This window comes from Carassius auratus, chromosome 1, assembly GCF_003368295.1.
Source record: "Carassius auratus strain Wakin chromosome 1, ASM336829v1, whole genome shotgun sequence".
Taxonomy (NCBI): domain Eukaryota; kingdom Metazoa; phylum Chordata; class Actinopteri; order Cypriniformes; family Cyprinidae; genus Carassius; species Carassius auratus.
The window spans coordinates 3913193-3933278 of record NC_039243.1 but is presented as its reverse complement, the minus strand read 5'-3'; the positions used below and the strand labels follow the sequence as shown (position 1 = coordinate 3933278).

At 37.5% G+C, this 20086-nt stretch overlaps 2 protein-coding genes and 1 long non-coding RNA gene across 3 annotated transcripts; all 3 read right to left on the bottom strand.

Moving 5' to 3' along the window:
- Positions 1-13: 13 nt before the first annotated feature.
- LOC113119473 (uncharacterized) lies at positions 14-4271 on the bottom strand. Its single transcript, XR_003294463.1, has 3 exons — positions 3760-4271; positions 2261-2376; positions 14-98 (listed from the first exon to the last, which is right to left on the bottom strand). It is a non-coding gene; the product is annotated as an uncharacterized LOC113119473 (long non-coding RNA).
- Positions 4272-4419: 148 nt separating this feature from the next.
- On the bottom strand, positions 4420-5118 carry LOC113042904 (CMRF35-like molecule 3). The gene is made up of 2 exons (XM_026205737.1): positions 4955-5118; positions 4420-4799 (listed from the first exon to the last, which is right to left on the bottom strand). The coding sequence occupies exons 1-2, from the start codon at positions 5013-5015 to the stop codon at positions 4471-4473; spliced, it is 390 nt and encodes a 129-aa protein (XP_026061522.1). The 5' UTR covers positions 5016-5118; the 3' UTR covers positions 4420-4470.
- Positions 5119-14920: 9802 nt separating this feature from the next.
- On the bottom strand, positions 14921-19701 carry LOC113119410 (CMRF35-like molecule 7). Its single transcript, XM_026288917.1, has 7 exons — positions 19594-19701; positions 18951-19173; positions 18552-18872; positions 16956-17078; positions 16768-16872; positions 16456-16508; positions 14921-16371 (listed from the first exon to the last, which is right to left on the bottom strand). Exons 2-7 carry the CDS (start codon positions 18997-18999, stop codon positions 16195-16197), a joined length of 828 nt encoding a protein of 275 aa, XP_026144702.1. The 5' UTR covers positions 19000-19173; positions 19594-19701; the 3' UTR covers positions 14921-16194.
- Positions 19702-20086: the final 385 nt, after the last annotated feature.

Here is a 20086-nt window from a genome sequence, read left to right as displayed (position 1 = left end):
TTTTTGTGGTTGTCATTCCACCTGTGTGAGGAGTTTACCCCTGTACTCCAACACGAAGTCCCCGGGTTCAATGGGGTGTGTGGCAAACACTCCTCTTCCTACAATAATATATAATAATTAAACATTTCATTCTGGGACTCAAAAAGAGATACTACAGTATTTTCAAAGTGAGGTTGAGGTTATTGCGTGTAGTAAGTGTATTACCCGCAGACAATGCTCAGCACTCTCCCAGTTGTGATACTCTACAGGTAAAGTGCTTTTTTGAACAGACTTTATGTGGCCAAAGAATGTTTTTGATGCATACCCATCCACATCAATGCATCACTGAGGTCCTGTCTATGCTCCGTTCGGTTCCCTTAAAGGAGTCATGACCTGTAATATTCACTTTTCCACGAGAATCAATGTATGTTATGATTGCCTAACGATTATACACTGGCCGGGAAGCCGATATTTAAAAGTGAAGCATTTGTTTACCCCTGGGTTCGTAAACCAGCCCACGTGCACGCGCACTCAAATACGAGATTTTAATACCATATATGGACACCGCAGACCTATGGTGCAGGAAGCCCGCCCTGCCCCTCTCTCCCTCATATTCAGTCTCGAAAGATGCAGAAATGTAGTGCAAATGTGAGTTGCTCTGTTGTTGACTGTCAGAATCAGCATGTAACTTAAATGTGTATTCTCTCCCAAGAACGGACCAAGCTGTCAGGGACCAGTGGATTAAATTCATTTTTTAATGACGCGGTTCCTACAACCCTTCCCACTGGCTTAAAGTTAGGTGTCTGTGCTAATCATTTTACGCTGGAATCGTTCACAAATTTGAATGTATAAAAAACTACAACGTGAAACAAGGCAAGAACACCACATGATAGCAAACGTTGATCTCAAATACCACTGTAAACTGATAAAAAAAAAGTAGACTAAAGCCCTATTCGGACGGGACTAGTTTTCTAAACTACGTTTGAGTTTCGATTCTTACCACCTGACGTCTTTGATTTTCATGTACCAATTCGGACGGGACTATCTCTGTGTTTATTACAGAGGTGGGAGGGTCTGATTTGTGCATCTGTGCGTCACAGAGATCACGTGCTCTGTATGCGTGCATTGCATTCATTCAGAATGATTGCCTTAGTATTATTACACAATAAATACTAAATGGCTAGTATAACAAAACCATGTTAATGTGTGGTTCCTTTAGTTTAACTTGTTTTCCTTTTTTCTTTTTTAATTAAATGTAATTAAAACATTATGTAACTGAGTACATAAATGAACGTGAGTAATCTTACCTGATGCTGATATTACAGTAGTCGGTATTAACAGTTTACTTGATCTTGCTCTTGATTTATTATTTTTTATTATTATTTATTTGCCGCTAAGCAAATATATAAAACATCCGCGCGGTAAGAGCATCTACGGTAATTCACGTTGGCCAAAACACACAAGGAAACGCGTTGTGAAATAAAATATCACCGGCAATCACAGACATTCGCATTCGGACGGGATTAGTTTTCTCAGAGGATCACTGAGTTTGCTGAAAAACGGTAGGTAATTTGCTCTGGAATTATCACAGAGGTTGTGTGAGAAAAACACAGACGTGGCAGATTCGGACGGGATTAAAATCACCAAGTAAATCTCCGTTAATGTAATCTACATTAAATAAAAGGTATAATGTATGTCTCAGTCAAACTGATTGTCTTTACCATTCAGAGAAATCTTGATGTAGACGTCCTTCCATCGACTTCCTTTACATCTTTAAGGGTCAGAGGAGCTCTGTGTATATTTTTTTCCACTTTTCTTTTTTAGAAGGGCCTGAAAGACTATAATAGAGCGTGGGTATCCAAGGTAATACTAGGTTATGACTGTTTTAAACTGAGAGTGCCGTGTACCATTTAGTGCAGGTAACACCAGTGAAGCGTAAGAACATCATGCAACTTACTCAAAACCGAAATTCATAACCTCTAACCGACGTAATTTTCCCATGTCGGTTATTTCGGGTTTTTTTAATCCTGTTAACACTTCCCCCTTAAAAGCATACTAGCATGTGTGTAGACACATGACTCTGCCCCGTCCAGTCAGTGGCATAAAAGCAAAGCGATGTGAGCCTTCCGACTTCACTAAACTTTGTCAGTTGTATTTGTTTTATGGTTTGGACATTCAAGTGATTAGATGATCGGATGTGTATTATATCGATCTACCATGTTACCATGTTACCATGCTTTTGAAATGCACAAGTTGTGTCAAGGAATCTTCTGCAACTTACCTTTGTAATGGTCAATGAATCTTGGCATAAACCCATCCTTGTCAGTGCAAGACAGAATGTATGTCTTTGCATCATCTATAGGCTTTTTCCTCATCCTCCTTGTGGACATAATGGCCCTGTGAAAATAATTGTAATTTGTATTTAGTCAAGGCAAATCTCACAAAAAGGTTTTTGAAAAATAGCAAGTCACAAAAAAAAATCTATTATGTAAAATAAATAAGTAAACAGACATTCATACAAACACATAGACGCCGCAACAGCTGTGTAATGAGCTTTGCTATTGTTTAACATCAAACACGGGCTAATGAAATATGCAAATTCTGAAATGTGCACACTGAAAGCTGACTGAGCCTGTTGAAGCGGAGAAGTTAACTTGTTAGATGATAACCATGTTGTGCTGCACAGACACTCAGTAATCAATTTAAACTAGGGCTGTCAAACTTAACTTCTGGTACAGCAGCATGGCGGCGCTGCCACATGACCATTGACTGACATATGCAGCATCACATCCTTCCTCATACATAGGTGCTTGGATTGTTATGGGGGGTCCAGGGTAGGCCGGTACCACCCAGACAAAAAGCTTGGTGAAAACTTCCCTTAGAAGTATCTTGCTACATTTGTTGATCAGTTGATCAGTCACAGTGATGCTCTGAAATTTAAGAATGTGTTTTTATTTGTAAAAAATGTGTTATATATATATATATATATATATATATATATATAATGATGTTGAGATAAGATGCTAAAATGGCAAGCATCACTTCACATTGTCTCGGACATGGAAAACTGAGAGCAGGAAAGATTTTTCACTAAATACTTTGCATTTTGCGAGTTTTATTGAACAATTATGTGACCAAAACATCCACAACTGAATTGCTACAGCTATATTTCTGTAATTGCAAAGTAAATTTGGAAAAACTCGAAGGTGGTCTTTTCTATTATTTTCCCTCAACTGTCCTGCTCTAACAAACCAGCTGCGGGTAGTATGAGTAACTTAACTCCAAAACGGCACCGTAGCTTCAGTCCTGCCTTAGCTTCTGGCTAACCTCCATCTGCCCTGTCTTGCTCACAATTCACAACCGATTCCACCTTTAACGATACGACTTCACTGCACCCCGTCTCTGTCCCGCTGTCATGTCCGTGATGACGTTATTAAGGTTATGCCAACTGCTAATAGTAATATTATGTCGCTAACGTTAGCTACATGGCAGCTAAACGAGGTACGTTATATAACGCCATCACGATATAACGCCAAAATATGAACTCACCATAAAAACCTCACAATTCACAACCAACTCCACTTTTAACAACAGGACTTCACTGCACCCCGTCTCTGCCCCGCTGTCATGTCCGTGGTGACATGCTATTAGGTTAAGCTAACTGCTAATAGTAATATTATGTCGCTAACGTTAGCTACAATGCAGCCAAAAGAGGTAGGAAAAATCACGATATACTGTAACGACAAAATAAACTCACCATGAAAACCATGCCTAGCTTACCTGTTGCATCAGAGGTCGGTATTTGTAAAAATATTCAGATTTTCAACCACTCCGTCTTCTTCTGTCTTCAATCTTCAATCCTTGAAGTCTTCTTCTTCTTCTTCTACTTCTTCTTGTGCAATTTCCGCAGTTTTCCTTACTTTCGCGCCTAATTATACAGTGCAGTAATTTCATTGGCCAAAGGTTTCAGATTCCCGCGGTGTGTATTTGAATTCGCGGGAAGTGTATATCCTGACTTCCGGTTAAAAAAGGCTCGACCATACACACCTTCACACACTTACCCACTTTTTGCTACCTTACGGGCCACTTTTTAGAGATGAAAAAAAAAGCAATGGTAGCATCAGGGGAAGCTGCTGAGCTTATTTTAATTGAAATCGGATTGGGGCCCACCATTTTGGGCCCCACTCCGATTTTGGAACTCCTTAGGTGGATGTGCTCCCACCGATGGGAACCCACACCGACATAAATGTTAGTACACACACACACACACACACACACACACACACACACACACACACGCACACACACACACACACACAGTCTCTGTCTCTTCATTCATTCATATATGTTTACTAATTTGATGAGTTTAAACCTGATCATGATACATTATATTTGTCCTGGTTATTGATTTTCTGGAGTTTTTAGATGATAACATTACAGTCAGTGTTGAGTGTGTGATGTTGATGATCATCATGGGTTTGAGAGTCTCAGTTACTCACCTGGTTCAACGATCAGATTCACTTCAGTGTAAAGATCTTCAGAGAGAAAGATTTTAACTCCACACCAGTACGTCCCAGAATCCTGTTCACTCAGATCTCTGAAGGTCACAGTGAAAACTGCTGCTGTTGTGTCGTCAAACAGAGAGAATCTTCCAGAATCAACCCATTTGTTTTTCTCATCAGTCTTGATGAGTTTAGAGCATGTGGACCACTCTCCTCTACAAAAATACTTTCCATTGTCTGTATATTTTCTATCATATCTGCATGTGATGCTGACTCCTCCTCCTGAATATCCTCTCACACTGATGGAGCTCAGGACATCTACAACAAACCAGCATTAAAACATACACATTGATAAGACTAAAGACAGATACAGTTTTAAATAAACGTTTTATTTTAGTAGTTTTTCATAGTAGTTCATTATGAGCTGAAGTTAAAGTCTGTTTTAGTGATTTACTGTGAGTTCAGACTCTTACCAGGAATCATCAGCAGAGTGAAAGTCCAGATGATCTTCATTCTTCTCTCTTCTTCAGTCATCTTCTCTGCTGTTAGTAGATTCAGTTCGTCTGCAGCTCTCGATCTGTGTTCAGATGAATGTTTCCTGGAAACATCTTAAACAAGAACAGCTGAATGAACTGCCCACTTCCTCTGAGAGAGAGAGAGAGAGAGAGAGAGAGAGAGAGAGAGAGAGAGAGAGAGAGAGAGAGAGAGAGATGATTACTGGTAATAAAGAGGGAAGTGAAACTATTATTTCATACATGGTTTACATGAACATGCAGATAAAACTGATAATATATATATATATATATATATATATATATATATATATATATATATATATATATATATATATTTTTTTTTTTTTTTTACAAAGATGTTTTTCCCAAGTGGGTATAACTGCAGACTGGAGACCTCCAAAATGGGGCGGAGTCTCCGTTCGCAGAGACTTTCACCATTGGCTGTGGCTTCAGCCAATTGTTACTGACTTACATTTCATAATAAAACTTTATAAATTAAACATCATTTCTAGTTCAATCTAAAATAAAAGATGCAATATAAATAAATGTTCTCCATGAGAGCAGAGGCCAAGGTTTGGGGCCAGTGATGTTTGGACCCAAGTCTGAACCTCTGCTTCATGATGTAAACGGGAATCACTCAGGAGCGTCCCAGCGGAGGGGAAAGATTTTATTCTATAGTTTCATTCCAAGCAACAGGGCCGTCCAGGAACACGAAATTCACAGGCTAGGAGGGGGTAGGGATGCTGGGTGTAACTAAAAAGGTTCCATTGAGCGGTGAGTCACATGTTGCATAATCTTATTAACTGTTTATCTCCTGAACTGCAACTTTCTTTACCACGCTATTCAGCACCAATCCTGTCATTCAGTCATTTCACTGGTTAAGGTAAAGTGTGAGGTAGGTTTAGGGGTTAGCATTTTTGTTGCGTAGTGTAGGAAACATTCAGTAATGAAGTTTTCTTAATGTTTTCAAAATGGTAGGATTGAATGATCCTAATGATCCTTCACAGAAACCCCTCAAAAAATGTTCTTAATACGTTAAAAAAGCAAAACGTTCTGACAACTCATTTTTGTGAGCTGGGATATCGTGTTAAACTTATCGTATTGGATCCGACTGTAAACAAAAAAAAGTGGTTTCGTCCATTTGCATGAAATTATTCATTTTTGTCTTTTTGAAGGAAGTTCCCGAACCAGAAGTGCAGCATAATCAAACACAACTGCAATATACTTTTTCAAACAGGTTTCAAACACTGACAGACAGAAAATCATAAACTCACTGTAATGACTGAGACACTGTTATTATTTGAAGCTCCATCAGACTCAACAAATAATACATTCATACTGTCAGCTCCGGAGTTTAAAGACATATTTAGTTATTTATCAAAAATAGATTGTGTTCTTTTCTCCAAGATTAATTTAGTCTCTTAAAGGGGGGTTGAAATGCTATTTCATGCATACTGAGTTTTTTACACTGTTAAAGAGTTGGATTCCCAATGCTAAACATGGACAAAGTTTAAAAAATTAAGTTGTACGTTTGAAGGAGTATTTCTGTTCCAAAAATACTCCTTCCGGTTTGCCACAAGTTTCGGAAAGTTTTGTTTTTTTTTCGAGTATGGCTCTGTGTGACGTTAGATGGAGCGGAATTTCCTTATATGGGTCCTGAGGCACTTCTGCCGGAAGAGCGCGCGCTCCCGTATAGCAGAGCACTGAGAGCACAACAGACTTCACTGATCAGAGCGAGAGCGTCGCCAAATGTCACAAAAGGAGTGTGTTTTTGGTTGCCAGGGCAAGACAACCCTGCACAGATTACCAAAAGAGAAACAGCATTAAGGGACCAGTGGATGGAGTTTATTTTTACAGAGCATCAACGGAGCTGTGCAAGTGTTTTTGTTTGTTCCCTGCATTTCGAAGATGCTTGTTTTACAAACAAGGCCCAGTTTGACGACGGATTTGCATATCTTTATTTCTTAAGGATGATGCAATCCCAACGAAAAAGGGTCACGATCGTGTGTTGGAACCGCAGGCGGTGAGTAAAACTGCTTTAAATATCTCTGCCTCCTTGTTAGTGCATCCCCTCCCATGCCAGAGACCCGGGTTCGAGCCACGCTCGGAGCGAGTCGTTGCTGCTGCTGCTCTCGTTCAGTTTCAGCCTCGGGATCTGATTCTGGATCATAAACATACGCTGAATCTGACTGTTAGCCATGGTTTGTTTTGGATGATGGTTTTTTCCTCACGATAATGTCACAGTTTCCACATGCTCTCAACGCAAAAGCCTACTGGCGCTCGTGATTCTTTAGCTCCGCCCACACGTCACGCCTCCAGTCCGTCATGTTTTTCCGGGAAAAATCGGTACATACTATCTTTCTCTTATGAATATAATAAAACTAAAGACTTTTTGGAGTTATGAAGGATGCAGTACTACTCTATAGGTACTCAAGATTAACAGGATATTGAGTGAAAACGAGCATTTAATTATATTCTGTGTAGTGCCTGGAGAAAGCTATGAGTGATCACACTGTCCACTGAAAATAACTAAGAATGAGTGAGACTCAGTTTAGTGAGAGCTGCTGCTGTTTGCATGTCTGTCCACCAGATGTCACTGTCTCTACACTCTAAGGTTCTTCAGTGGTTCTTCTGAGTAGATGTGGTGATATATAGCCAGAACCGCTGCTGGCCAAATGGGTGCCCTAAGCAGGATTGTATTGTTGTGCCGCCCTTCCTCAAATACGATGATGGACAAAAAACACCTATTATAGTGGTGAAAAGAGAACTTTAATCAAATAAAAAAGTAAATTCATATTTTTTTATTACAAATTGCAATTGTAGCTCTCGACACTTATCTACTGTATAGCTATAATTTAATTATGACTCTAATTTATTTTATAGTCTCAGGCATTCAGAAATCAAGCAAACACTGACCACTATAATGGTGACACACACATTTTTGATTTTCTCGTTTGGTGATTCTGCTTGTTAACATCAGGTGTCTTCAATAACGGTCAACCATAACTCAATTAACTTCTTAATTATGTCATTAACCCTCTTGGCGCCACGGTCGAGTTTACTCGACAAGATGCGGCACTGAATAAAACGGCCGATTTTGTCAAATAGGGTGTCAAATTTCATGCAACCTCCCCTGCACCAGATAGCAGACATGTAATACTTCATCTTTGACTCAAAAAAACGTCATGCTCCTATACAAAATCTTCGAGATAGAGCGCATTGAATCAGTGCGAAAAAAAGCGGAGCTTGTGTGAGAGTGAGCCATTTTATCTGACCAATATTGTCAATGTCAGCGATTATTGGCATTAGAATATTATTATTATCATTATTATTATTATCTAATGGCATCAATAAAGCTTCAATAAAGCTGCAATGATGTGTTGGGACTTCTATTCGCGGACACTGATTTTAAAGGGGAATATCTGCATTCAGAAGACGACAGTGATACTGAAAGTGAAAGAATAGCCCTACACCAAGCACAGACGGTGAATCCTTTGCCCAATGTAAATGGTCCTTTGCCAAATGTCAGAGCAATGTTTGCCGGGGTCGGAGTGTTCATCGCGAAATTAGCAGGCGTGTTATTGTTGCGGGGACGAGGCGGGAGATTTTTACCGCGCTAGACCTGTAGGCTATATTTGTCTTCTGACCGCACCTCTCCGCAATCGCGGCGACAGTATTGTAGTGGAGACTTTGTCTAATGCCACTGGGTATGTTAGACGAGGTCGAAGTATTCATAGGACAGTTAGGAGGCAAGGTGGGGAGTCGCAATGACACTGACAGTAGTCCGAGCTGTGCACACTCGGCGCGTGCGCGAGGCAGATCTGGCCGTGCTGCTCATAGCAGAGGTGATGTGACACGGGGCATAGCTTTTGAACTAAAGAGATCTTGTCTACTTGTGTTTGTGTGTCATATGAATAATATATTGCATACATGGAATCAGAGTGCCTGCTGCATGTAGTAAATTGACAATTCTAACCGCTACATGCGTTCGGTTTGTTTCTACCGTTTATTACTAATGATTTACACAGTTTGTTTACTGCTTACTATTAACCTGAGCATTCAGTATTGTTCAATATAGCACACAGAAGGTGAGGGACATTTTTGGGGGGGAAAAAGTGCTGCATTTTATTATTTAAACGTGACTTTTCATGAAAATTCTATAATTCAAGTTTCATCCCATATGACGTCATAATATGCAAATTAGATGGGAAAATGTACGGTTTGAAATATAATGTATGTAATGCATATACATTGTTAAAACCTTGTTCTAATAAGACACACAGAGATCATGACCCAGCATATGAATCTCAACAATGGTGACAACGAACAAAACGCTTCAAGCTGAAGTGCATGCTGGGTAACACCATATTAAAAAGTCCCATCATGCACTGTAGCAAGAATAATTATTGCAACCACTGTTGAGGATCATATGAGAAGATGAACGACCCATGAACGAAAATCAGCTGCTCAGTTCATGGGTGGAACAAATGGCAGGAATTTTACTTTCTGACCCCTGGACTTTACACCTCTGTCTGTAATGGATCTGCTTGTCTTTACACTTGTTGGCCACCAGGTGGTATTGTGAGCAAATTTAGTTTACAGAAAATGTACCCTTTTGTGAACCACTTGGCTGAAAAGCTTAAAGCTTCATGAGGCCTCATCTTCCCATCACTAGTTGTAGTTCTTGTGTTTCTCTTTTCTTCAGTGATGTTGATTGTTAACAGCAGGTGTTCATCACTAATGTACAATCATCATTTAATTAGTCACTTAATTATCTTGGAAGGAATGACTTGGTTCCTCCTCTGGTGAAATCAGCTGCTGACTTTATGGGTGGAACAAAAATATGGCATGACTCGTACTCTTTGGCCCCTGGATTACCCACCTCTGTGTTTGTCCCAGATTTGTCTGTCCCAGGCCCAGTAAAGCAAGATTTGAGTAACCATCCACCTGCTCCATGCCTGGCCTAAAAAACACATTTAACTTTTTCTTAAATTAGAGATTTACCTCAGATTGAATCTAGATGCTCCAGTCCAAAGAGACAGAGATCAATGTTAGTCAAGAGTTGTTAAAAGATTTTAATTTTAAGATTAAGATTTAAATTTTTATTTGCATTTCACTTTTCACATTCAGTGCTGTTTGAAAGCAGCTTTAAATAAAAATACAAATAAAACCCTTCATGACTAAAGCTTTAAACACAGAAATGATACACTTTGGAAAGCAAGACAACAACAACAAAATGTTTGGATATCAGAAGAAACAATCAGACTCATCTGGAAGACACAGTTTCCTCTAACATTACGGACAGTGTTCATGGTGCTAAATATGATCTGTTTACAGAACGAGGCTCATTTGATGCTCAGTGTTTGTTTCAGATAATGAACATCTCAAACTCCTTTAAAATCAATCACTTCCAGACACACAGAAACCCACTGCACTGGAGATTCAGCTGATGAGGATGATGATGAGGATGAAGGTGATGATGATGGTGAAGTTGTTTCTGAAAGATCTGTATTCAACGATAGATTCACTTCAGTGTAAGGATCTGGTCCTGGTTTATCAACTCCACACCAGTACGTGTCAGAATCCCGTTCACTCAGATCTCTGAAGGTCACAGTGAAACTGCTGATGTTGTGTCATCAAACAGAGAGAATCTTCCAGAATCAACCCATTTGTTTTCCTTATCAGTCTTGATGAGGTCAGAGCATGTTATTTTCCACTCTCCTCTACAAAAAAAAACTTTACATTGTCTGTATATTTTCTATCATATCTGCATGTGATGTTGACTCCTCCTCCTGAATATCTTCTCACACTGATGGAGCTCAGCACACCTACAACAAACCAGCATCTCAATAAAACACCAGTGTATTCATGAGACTGAACAGAGAAAAGTGTGCAAAAGTGTTCAAATCCTACTCAACATGAGCTGAAGTGTTTTAGTGATTTACTGTGAGTTCAGCAGAGGTGGAGAGTCCAGGGGTCAGAAAGTAAAAGTCCTGCCATATTTCTGTTCCACCCATGAACCCAGCAGCTGATTTCACCAGAGGAGGAATCAAGTCATTCCTTTCAAGTCACAAACAAGTCTTGAGTCAAATCCCAAGTCCTCAAAGAGTTAAAGTCAATGAGATAATTAAGTGACTAATTAAATGATAATTCTGCATTAGAGATGAACACCTGCTGTTAACAATCAACATCACTGAAGAAAAGAGAAACACAAGAACTACAATTGACTTTAAGCACAGCCTTGGATGAAATCAACTGGAAGAAAAAAAAAAAAAAAACTTTGTCACCATAATCGTGGTAAATCCACCATCATGGGGATCAGTGTTTGCTTTAGTTGGGCTCTTGACCCTTTTAATAATTCAAAGTAATTTGCTTTTAAACACTTGCTGTTGTGTTACGTAGTAAACATTAACACATTGCTGAATTAAAAGCTTGAAGTAGAAAATTTAATTGCCCTTTTTTAATCTAAAACATTTTAATTAACTTCATGAAGGTGTCTCTCTTTGGTTTGTTAAATTATGTTCAGCAATTACTGAACTACAAAAAAGTCCTATTAAACAAATATTATTGTAATGCTTAAATATTGGGGGAAAAAATTGTACAGGCTCGGGATTTTAGACATGAGCACTTATCATATGATCCTCAACAGTGGTTACAATAATTATTCATGCTACAGTGCATAATCAGAGTTTTTACTATGGTGTTACCCAGCATGCACTTCAGCTTGAAGTGTTTTGTTGATTGTCACCATTGTTGAGATTCATATGCTGGGTCATGATGTCTGTGCGTCTTATTAGGAAAAGATTTCGAAAAAATTTATATTTATTACATACATTAGGAAATGTATTCATTATAGTGATTAAACCAACGGTTCCACAAGGTAGGTTATTTAAAAACTGAACATTTGTTAATAATAAATACATAAAATTGTTTTGGAAATAAACAGACTGATGCCTAATAATTACTTCATCATGTAAAAGGAGCTAGTAACGGTTTTCTGCAAAGCACAGATCGCACTGTTTTATAACAGCACATGTACTTTTACAGAGAAATATCTAACATAAGAAGCCAAAGGTCAAGAGCCCAACTGAAGCAAACACTGATCTCAATGATGGTGGCATAATTTTAACCAATAAAACATCAGCATCTGATCCTCTGTAACGCACAATAACAGCAGGTGTTCATCACCAATGCACAATCATCATTTAATTAGTCTCTTAATTATCTCATTGACTTTAACTCTTTGAGGACTTGGGATTTGAGTTGAGACTAGTTTGTGACTTGGAAGGAATGACTTGTTTCCTCCTCTGGTGAAATCAGCTGCTGAGTTCATGGGTGGAGCAAAAATGTGGCAGGACTTTTACTTTCTGACCCCTGGACTCTCCACCTCTGGAGTTCAGACTCTTACCAGGAATCATCAGCAGAGTGAAAGTCCAGATGATCTTCATTCTTCTCTCTTCTTCAGTCATCTTCTCTGCTGTTAGTAGATTCAGTTCGTCTGCAGCTCTCGATCTGTGTTCAGATGAATGTTTCCTGGAAACATCTTAAACAAGAACAGCTGAATGAACTGCCCACTTCCTCTGAGAGAGAGAGAGAGAGAGAGAGAGAGAGAGAGAGAGAGAGAGACAGAGAGAGAGAGAGAAACACAGCCCATATGTCTAGGCTAACCATAGCCCAAGACTAGTCATCAAATAAACCGTTATTAAATGATTACATATATACATCTAATAGACAACAAAATGCCAATCCTTCCAAATAAATTAAATATACATTTTTCTATTTAGAACGATTTGAACAGCTTAAGACAACACAAAATGCTAAAAAAAAAAATAAATAAAAAAAAATAATGAAAAAATGAAATGCTATAAATACAATACACTTAAATAAAAATGTTATTGTAAAGGAAATCTGGAATTTTTAGCAACTTAACATAAAAAAAAATAAAACAAAATATTTTAAATAACTAAGATAAGATATTTAAAAGAATAAAAATCTAATACAAATCAAGAGCATGTTATCACACTTAACATTAAAACATTACAGATAAATGACAAAAAAAGCCTTTTGTTGGTTTGCTTATTTTAACAAATAAAACAATCAACAGTGAACTGAAAGGAAATGATGAATTATTGGTTTGATTTCTTGTTTAAAATGCTTCCCAGCTGCATCCCTCATGTTCAGCTCTATTACTGTCGGGAAGATGGTCATCACAGCATCTGCCAAATAGTAAGAGAAAAAATAAAAAATAAAAAAAAAATAAGCAAAAGAAAATATTTTTATTTATTTATTTTTTACTTTAATTTGGTAACACTTTAGAATAAGGTTCCATTAGTTAATGTTAGTTAATGTATTAATTTAAATGAACAAATAATGAATAATACATTTATTATTGTATTTATTCATCTTCGTTAATGTTAGTTCATGAAAATACAGTTATTCATTGTTAGTTCATGGTAATTCACAGTGCATTAACTAATGGAACCTTATTCTAACGTGTTACCACTTTAATTACACTAATTGTGACATTAAAGCAATTTGCTCATAAATGAAGCATGATTGAGGAACCTGACACAAGAATGAAAAACTATCTACAGATCTCGAGGTTTTCTGACGTTGCAGCAAGATTATGGTGATATTTACACTCTACAAACATATTATCATCAAACACACTGACTTTACCAATTGATTCACTGTTTTCTGTTCCAGCTTCAGTCATTCTGAGAGAACAGGGGATCAAAACATCAGAAACTCTCAGTGCAACGAGAATGTAGAGATTACAGTGTCAGGATGTAAACTGGACATCCCATTGCCATAAATGCAGCATAATGTGAAGTTCATTTAGCCATTTGTGCATGAATATATGCACAGGCTCCAGGTTTGGTAATAACTATGACAACTGAATTTAATTAAAGCTATTATTGCATCTTCAGTTGTTCTGAACTTCATGTCGTGTAATAAAGTGTATTTTAGTGCCAGCATTTGCACTTTGACATGAATTGCGCACCAAGTGACTATTTAGAGCTTCTTTAAAGCAGATGAATTGGCCTCATATTTCACAAATATAGAAATATACAGAAATAAGGCTGACTCGACTTGTCTCATGACATTCATCAATCAATATGCATTTATTATTGAGACACAATATGACAAATCTTCAAATCAAGCAAAGGTTTATGCTTGAAACAAGAGCAAATGTCTGTCAGTGAGGTCAGAGAATATAAACTGAATTTAAATCCGAAAACAGGTTTATATTATATAATTTGTGCACCAGATTACCAAAACTGATAGCATGAGAGAGAGGGAGAGAGAGAGAGAGAGAGAGAGACATCCCAAAAACTATGCATTAACAAGAAAGAACATTCCTTAATGAAAGCAGAATGTAGAACTGTTGACTTATCAAGTGTTTTTGCTGCATCTTTGTCTCTGTGCTCCATGAGTTCCTCTTTGTTTCCCTTGTGGCCTTCATTAGTGACATGAAGAAGTTGGTCAACAACATACTTCTCATACTTTTACTTTACTTCCCTTCTCCCGTATTCAAATAAAACCCTCATTTTCCTCATTCAGTTCTGCAGAAACTACTGAAAACACACGCACTTTAAAACATGCTTGATCATTCACTTACAATATTACAATACAATATTACAATACAATTACAATGCAATACAATACAGAACAGAACTAACAAATATTGCAACAAGTGTGACTGCATCATATAATAATTATTAATTAATAATATTAATAATGTTCATCGTCTGGCTGACTACATCTTGTATAATTTTTTCTAAAAATCCTGTCAAACGCACACAAACTGACAGTCAACACTTAGAAGCTACTACTAAATATTATAGAAACATAATTTTCTGTAAAGTTGTTTTGTAACGATTTGTAATGTAAAAAGCGCTATACAAATAAACTTGAATTGAATTGAACAATTAAAATAACATTTTTATTCATTAAGCAGACATATTCGCCAGCAGAGAAAATACAAACAAATGATGAAACACACCGGCAATTTATCAGGAGCCAATAATCACTAAAGCAGAAGTGAAGCTGTAAAACAGAAGTTTCTCATAAAAAAAATATATTGAATAATAGAGTTGAATATTACACATGAATGAATCTGTCCAGATGTAGATTCGCCTGTATCATGATTTTGAATCCAGATCAAACACAGACAAGACCGTTGTCACGAAGCTGTGAAACTCTTATGTGTTTGTTTCCTTGTCATTTAATCAAAGTCGTTTATCCTGTATGTAACTTCAGTGTAGAGCAGCTGCCTGGCCATGAGGTTCAACTATACAAAACATATGAAGCTGTAAACCCATGTGATAAGATGAGCCACTGCCTGCTTTTCACATGAATAAAACCAATAATGCACTAATAACATCAGTGATGACCAAAATATTACATACAGCTGTAAATATCTGTGAACTTTACAAAAATCTGCAAAGGTTGAACATCTTTAAAAAAGTCCATTCTATTCCACAAAGTCAAGCAGACAAGGATATTTAATCTTCAATTAAACCCTTATTTACAGGAAACCCAGGGATTGTTTTTGTCCCATCACAGATGCATAGTGGGATCAGCTTTTACTCTATTAATCTTCTTTGAAACAGTCAGTGAGAGAGAGAGAGAGAGAGAGAGAGAGCAGCACAGATTCAACACACATACACAATCACATTTATAGTCACAGTCTGATGAAGTGACACTTCTTACATGCTTAAAAACTAACCTTCAAGAGCTGCATCAGTAAATTCACATTTATAAAACACATCGTGCTGAGTTCTCCAAACTCAAATAAGATAAAAACATCAGCAGGTAAAACAACAAACTGAAATGGCCAATCACTAACATTTATTCACTGTAATCATGTGACCACATGAGCTTCTGCACTGTTAAACTCTAGCATAAACAGCGTTAGTAGAATCAGAGGGGTTTGTGGGTAATTGTGGAGTGGCCTAGAACGTTTTAGTAGAATCGGAGGGGTTTGTGGGTAATTGTGTAGTCACATAGACCATTTTAGTAGAATCAGAGGGGTTTGTGGGTTATTGTGGAGTCGCATAGACCGTTTTAGTAGAATCAGAGGGGTTTGTGGGTAATTGTGGAGTCGCATAGACCGTTTTAGTAGAATCAGAGGGGTTTGTGGGTAATTGTGTAGTCACATAGACCGTTTTAGTAGAATCAGAGGGGTTTGTGGGTTATTGTGGAGTCGCATAGACCGTTTTAGTAGAATCAGAGGGGTTTGTGGGTAATTGTGTAGTCGCATAGACTGTTTTAGTAGAATCAGAGGGGTTTGTGGGTAATGGGGCAGTTTTGTAGTCAGTTTGAGGCCTGGTGTCTTTAATATCCTCATAAATGTAAGGCATTTCAGGAACCTAAGAAGAGAATGAGAAATTATTAACAGCTTTTGATGAAAGTCTTTCATTCAAACATGTGTCAAACTATTTGATTTCACAAACCTCTTCACTGTTTTCTGTTCCAGGTGCAGACCTTTTAGAGTCTGACTCAGGGTCTGTAAAAACAAATATACTAGATTAAATATAGCAATATTAATAATACCTCACATTCAATTATATTTCACATATATCAGTAGTGACCAGCAGGGGGAACAACATCTTTCCATCCACTCTTTCATCACACAACAATGTCATTCAATGACCAACAACTCTTAACATTATTCTCATTAACAAATCACTCAGACAAAGGTATATATGGGTAACAAATGATATCCAAAGGAAGCCGTGGAACTAATTGATTTAAGACAAACCCACCTTTATCTCGAGCCTGATGCTTCTTACGGAGAGCCACTATAACTGAAACGAGGCCGATGATGAGCAGAAGCAGAGTTACAGACACACCGATGATCAGAGACGAGCCTGAGAGAAAACACAACAAGAGCCTGATTATCTGATGCCTGCAGGTAAAGGAGTGAACATTAATGTATCCATCACCAGAATACCTTTGACAGATGGAGATTTCAGTGTTAAATCAGATGCTGATGGCTGGGAATTTAGTGAAACAGGTGGAGCTGTGATTGATGATGATGGTGATGATGCCAACGGTGGTCGATATGTGCTATTCCCTTAAAAAAAAAAAAAATATATATATATATATATATATATATATATATATATATATATATATATATATATATATATATATATATATATATATATACAAATTTTATATATTATAATAACATTTGTTCATTGTAAATTCAGACACTCAGACACACAGAAAAAGCAAACATCTCACCTCACTACACCTGCGACTGGTGTTGTCAAAAGACCCAGTACTTTGGTATCAATTCAATACAAAAAAAAAATAATAATTACAATAATAACTTTAGAGTACCAGGTTTTTTAGGTACCTGTGGTACCGAGTACACGGTCAGCCCGGTTCTTGGTGTGCTATCAGAAAGATGTGCAGATGCACTCTCTTCATGAACGCACAGAGATGGCGACTTCAAAAGGAGGAAACACCAAACTAACAGAACACTTAAAGACAGACACCCCGATCAAATGAAAGAGTTCAAGCAGATAAGTTTCATTGTGTTTCCCATAAATTCATTTAACTGTGGCGTAACAACACAATATCAAAACTGACCGCCACAATTAGACTTTCCAAAAGACTTTGATTTCGTTGAATAGACATGAGCACTGCCTCTGTCACAGTCGAAACCCAGTGCGGGTGTTTTTATACCACTGTGTTTCTGAAGGAAACCGGCTGTCTTCAGAAAGTTATAGATGTCATTTTTATGTAATCCCTGATCAGCGTTTATTAGCACTGTCTCAGTGCTTATTTGATTACAGCTGTTACCAGGGAATCCTCTGTCTCCTGCTCTACAAGCGCCTCCTGCTGTCAGAGGATTACTGTATGTGTGTCGACACAAATAGAGTGCACAGCATTTTTTAATAACTGTGTTTTTGTGTTTTGCTTTGGTACTGAATCTGGTACAGAGAACCGTGTATTTTCACTGGTATTGGTACCGAATACTGACATTTTGGTACCATGACAACACTACCTACAACTATAATTAACAAACAGTATTTTATTATATTATATTATGTTGATATTAATATTATAACTATTTCATATTTCTCTAGTACATATACAACTGTTAGAACAGTCACATTTATTATCACATTCCAGTGATTCCATGATCCAGTCCCCTCTTATCTTTGTTCTCACCTTAATTATGTAAGATATGACTATAGATACCTTCATCAGGCTGAAAACAATCAATTATCTAATTAGCAAAGAAACTCCAAACAGACTAGGACAGGAAATAGGAAATTAAGGTACTACAGCTATAATATAAAAGTCCAAAACAAGACACAGAACAGAAAATGTGACAGGCTTAGAGCTGACATTGTCCTTCACCATGATATGCACACTAAATATTAGTGTTTCACCACAGAAGGTGAGTTTATGTATCTTTATTTATTTTCTAAAACAAATGTTTTTATTTATTTATTTTAATTTTTTATCAAGCCAGCTGCTAAAAATTACAGAATTTTTGATGTTCATGTTAAAGCGCAACTGGGTTACTCACCCGATTCAACGATCAGATTCACTTCAGTCGAAGGATCTGGTCCTGGTTTCTCAACTCCACAATAGTACGTGTCAGAATCCCATTCACTCAGATCTCTGAAGGTCACAGTGAAAACTGCTGATGTTGTGTCGTCAAACAGAGAGAATCTTCCAGAATCAACCCATTTGTTTTCCTTATCAGTCTTGATAAGTTCAGAGCATGTTATTTTCCACTCTCCTCTACAAAAATACTTGTTCTTCTCTGTATATTTTCTATCATATCTGCATGTGATGTTGACTTCTCCTCCTGAATATCCTCTCACACGGATGGAGCTCAACACACCTACAACAAACCAGCATTTTAATACAACACTTTATTATATTATTTATGATGTTCAAATTGCTTTCAAGAGTTTATTACCATGGATCATCAGCAGAGTGAAAGTCCAGAAGATCTTCATTCTTCTCATTCAGTGATCTTCTCTGTTGTTAGTAGACTCAGTTCTACATGGGTCTGAAGCTCTCTCTTGGCGTGTGTGTGTTTCAGGTGGTTCCTTGTAGTGTGCGAATCATTAATGTGATAAGATACAGACTTCCTCTTCCTTTGTCTTCTGCCGCTGTATGCGTCACTGGTACAAGTTAGACTGAAACGGAGAGAAACAGAGACAAAGGTCACACAAAAAAAAAAAGCATGAACAAAATAAGAACAAGCAGAAGAAGCAAAGTACATATGTGTTGACAAACACTTGTGCATCATGTTTTTCACACTTTGAGCCATAGTGAGACTGTAATCAGTAACGCATTATAGCTTCCTCTTTGTTACACTCCCAGCCTTTGGATAAAATCAAGAAAAAAAAAAAAAAAAACCTTCATAGTATCATGAAGTGTGAAGTCAATATACTTCTCACAATTTCACTTTACTTCCCATCTTCTGTGTTTAGAGAAAACCCTTGATTTCCACATTCTCATACATGGATAAATTCAGTTCTGACGAAACCACAGAAAACACACTTCATCATTCAGTTAATGTTTAAGTACTTTATTAATTAAGCGGTCACATTTACCTGAAAAGAAACACACAAGAAATAGCAGCTAAAACAGAAGTGAAGTTGTGTCATGACAGCTCTCTGCGGGACTGGCATGGTGATGTACAAGACAATGAAAGAAAGAGAAGAAAGAGCATGTAAGAAATATTACTGCTGCAAATATTACATACATGAAATAACCACCAAGACAAGACAAAACACCCCCCAACAAGCATAATGCATTATAAGCATGCATAATGCATAATGCAATCCATAATGCATTTCACTCTGAACTAACGGTTACAGCCATAGACAGAGATCTTCAGCATCTCCAGCAACACTGTCATTGATACGACTGTGATAAGCACACGCTTCTGACGCTGTGTGCAGCTGAAATTACCCACACACTCTTCATAATAAAAACATCAACCTTAAAAATAACAAATGTGAACACAGTGATGATCGCGGATGCATATGGCGAACCCACGTTCAAATACATACACAAGAATGCTTATTTCATTTAACCCGTTTC

Excerpts from the sequence above, each read along its gene's own strand:
- LOC113042904 (XM_026205737.1), bottom strand. The coding sequence starts at position 5,015 with ATGACTGAAGAAGAGAGAAGAATGAAGATCATCTGGACTTTCACTCTG. Across the intron at positions 4,800-4,954 it reads CACTCTGCTGATGATTCCTG|ATGTCCTGAGCTCCATCAGT; the intron begins GTAAGAGTCTGA and ends GGTTTGTTGTAG.
- LOC113119410 (XM_026288917.1), bottom strand. The coding sequence starts at position 18,999 with ATGAGAAGAATGAAGATCTTCTGGACTTTCACTCTGCTGATGATCCAT. Across the intron at positions 16,873-16,955 it reads GAAATCTCCATCTGTCAAAG|GCTCGTCTCTGATCATCGGT; the intron begins GTATTCTGGTGA and ends GTTTTCTCTCAG. Across the intron at positions 16,509-16,767 it reads GCATCAGGCTCGAGATAAAG|ACCCTGAGTCAGACTCTAAA; the intron begins GTGGGTTTGTCT and ends TTGTTTTTACAG.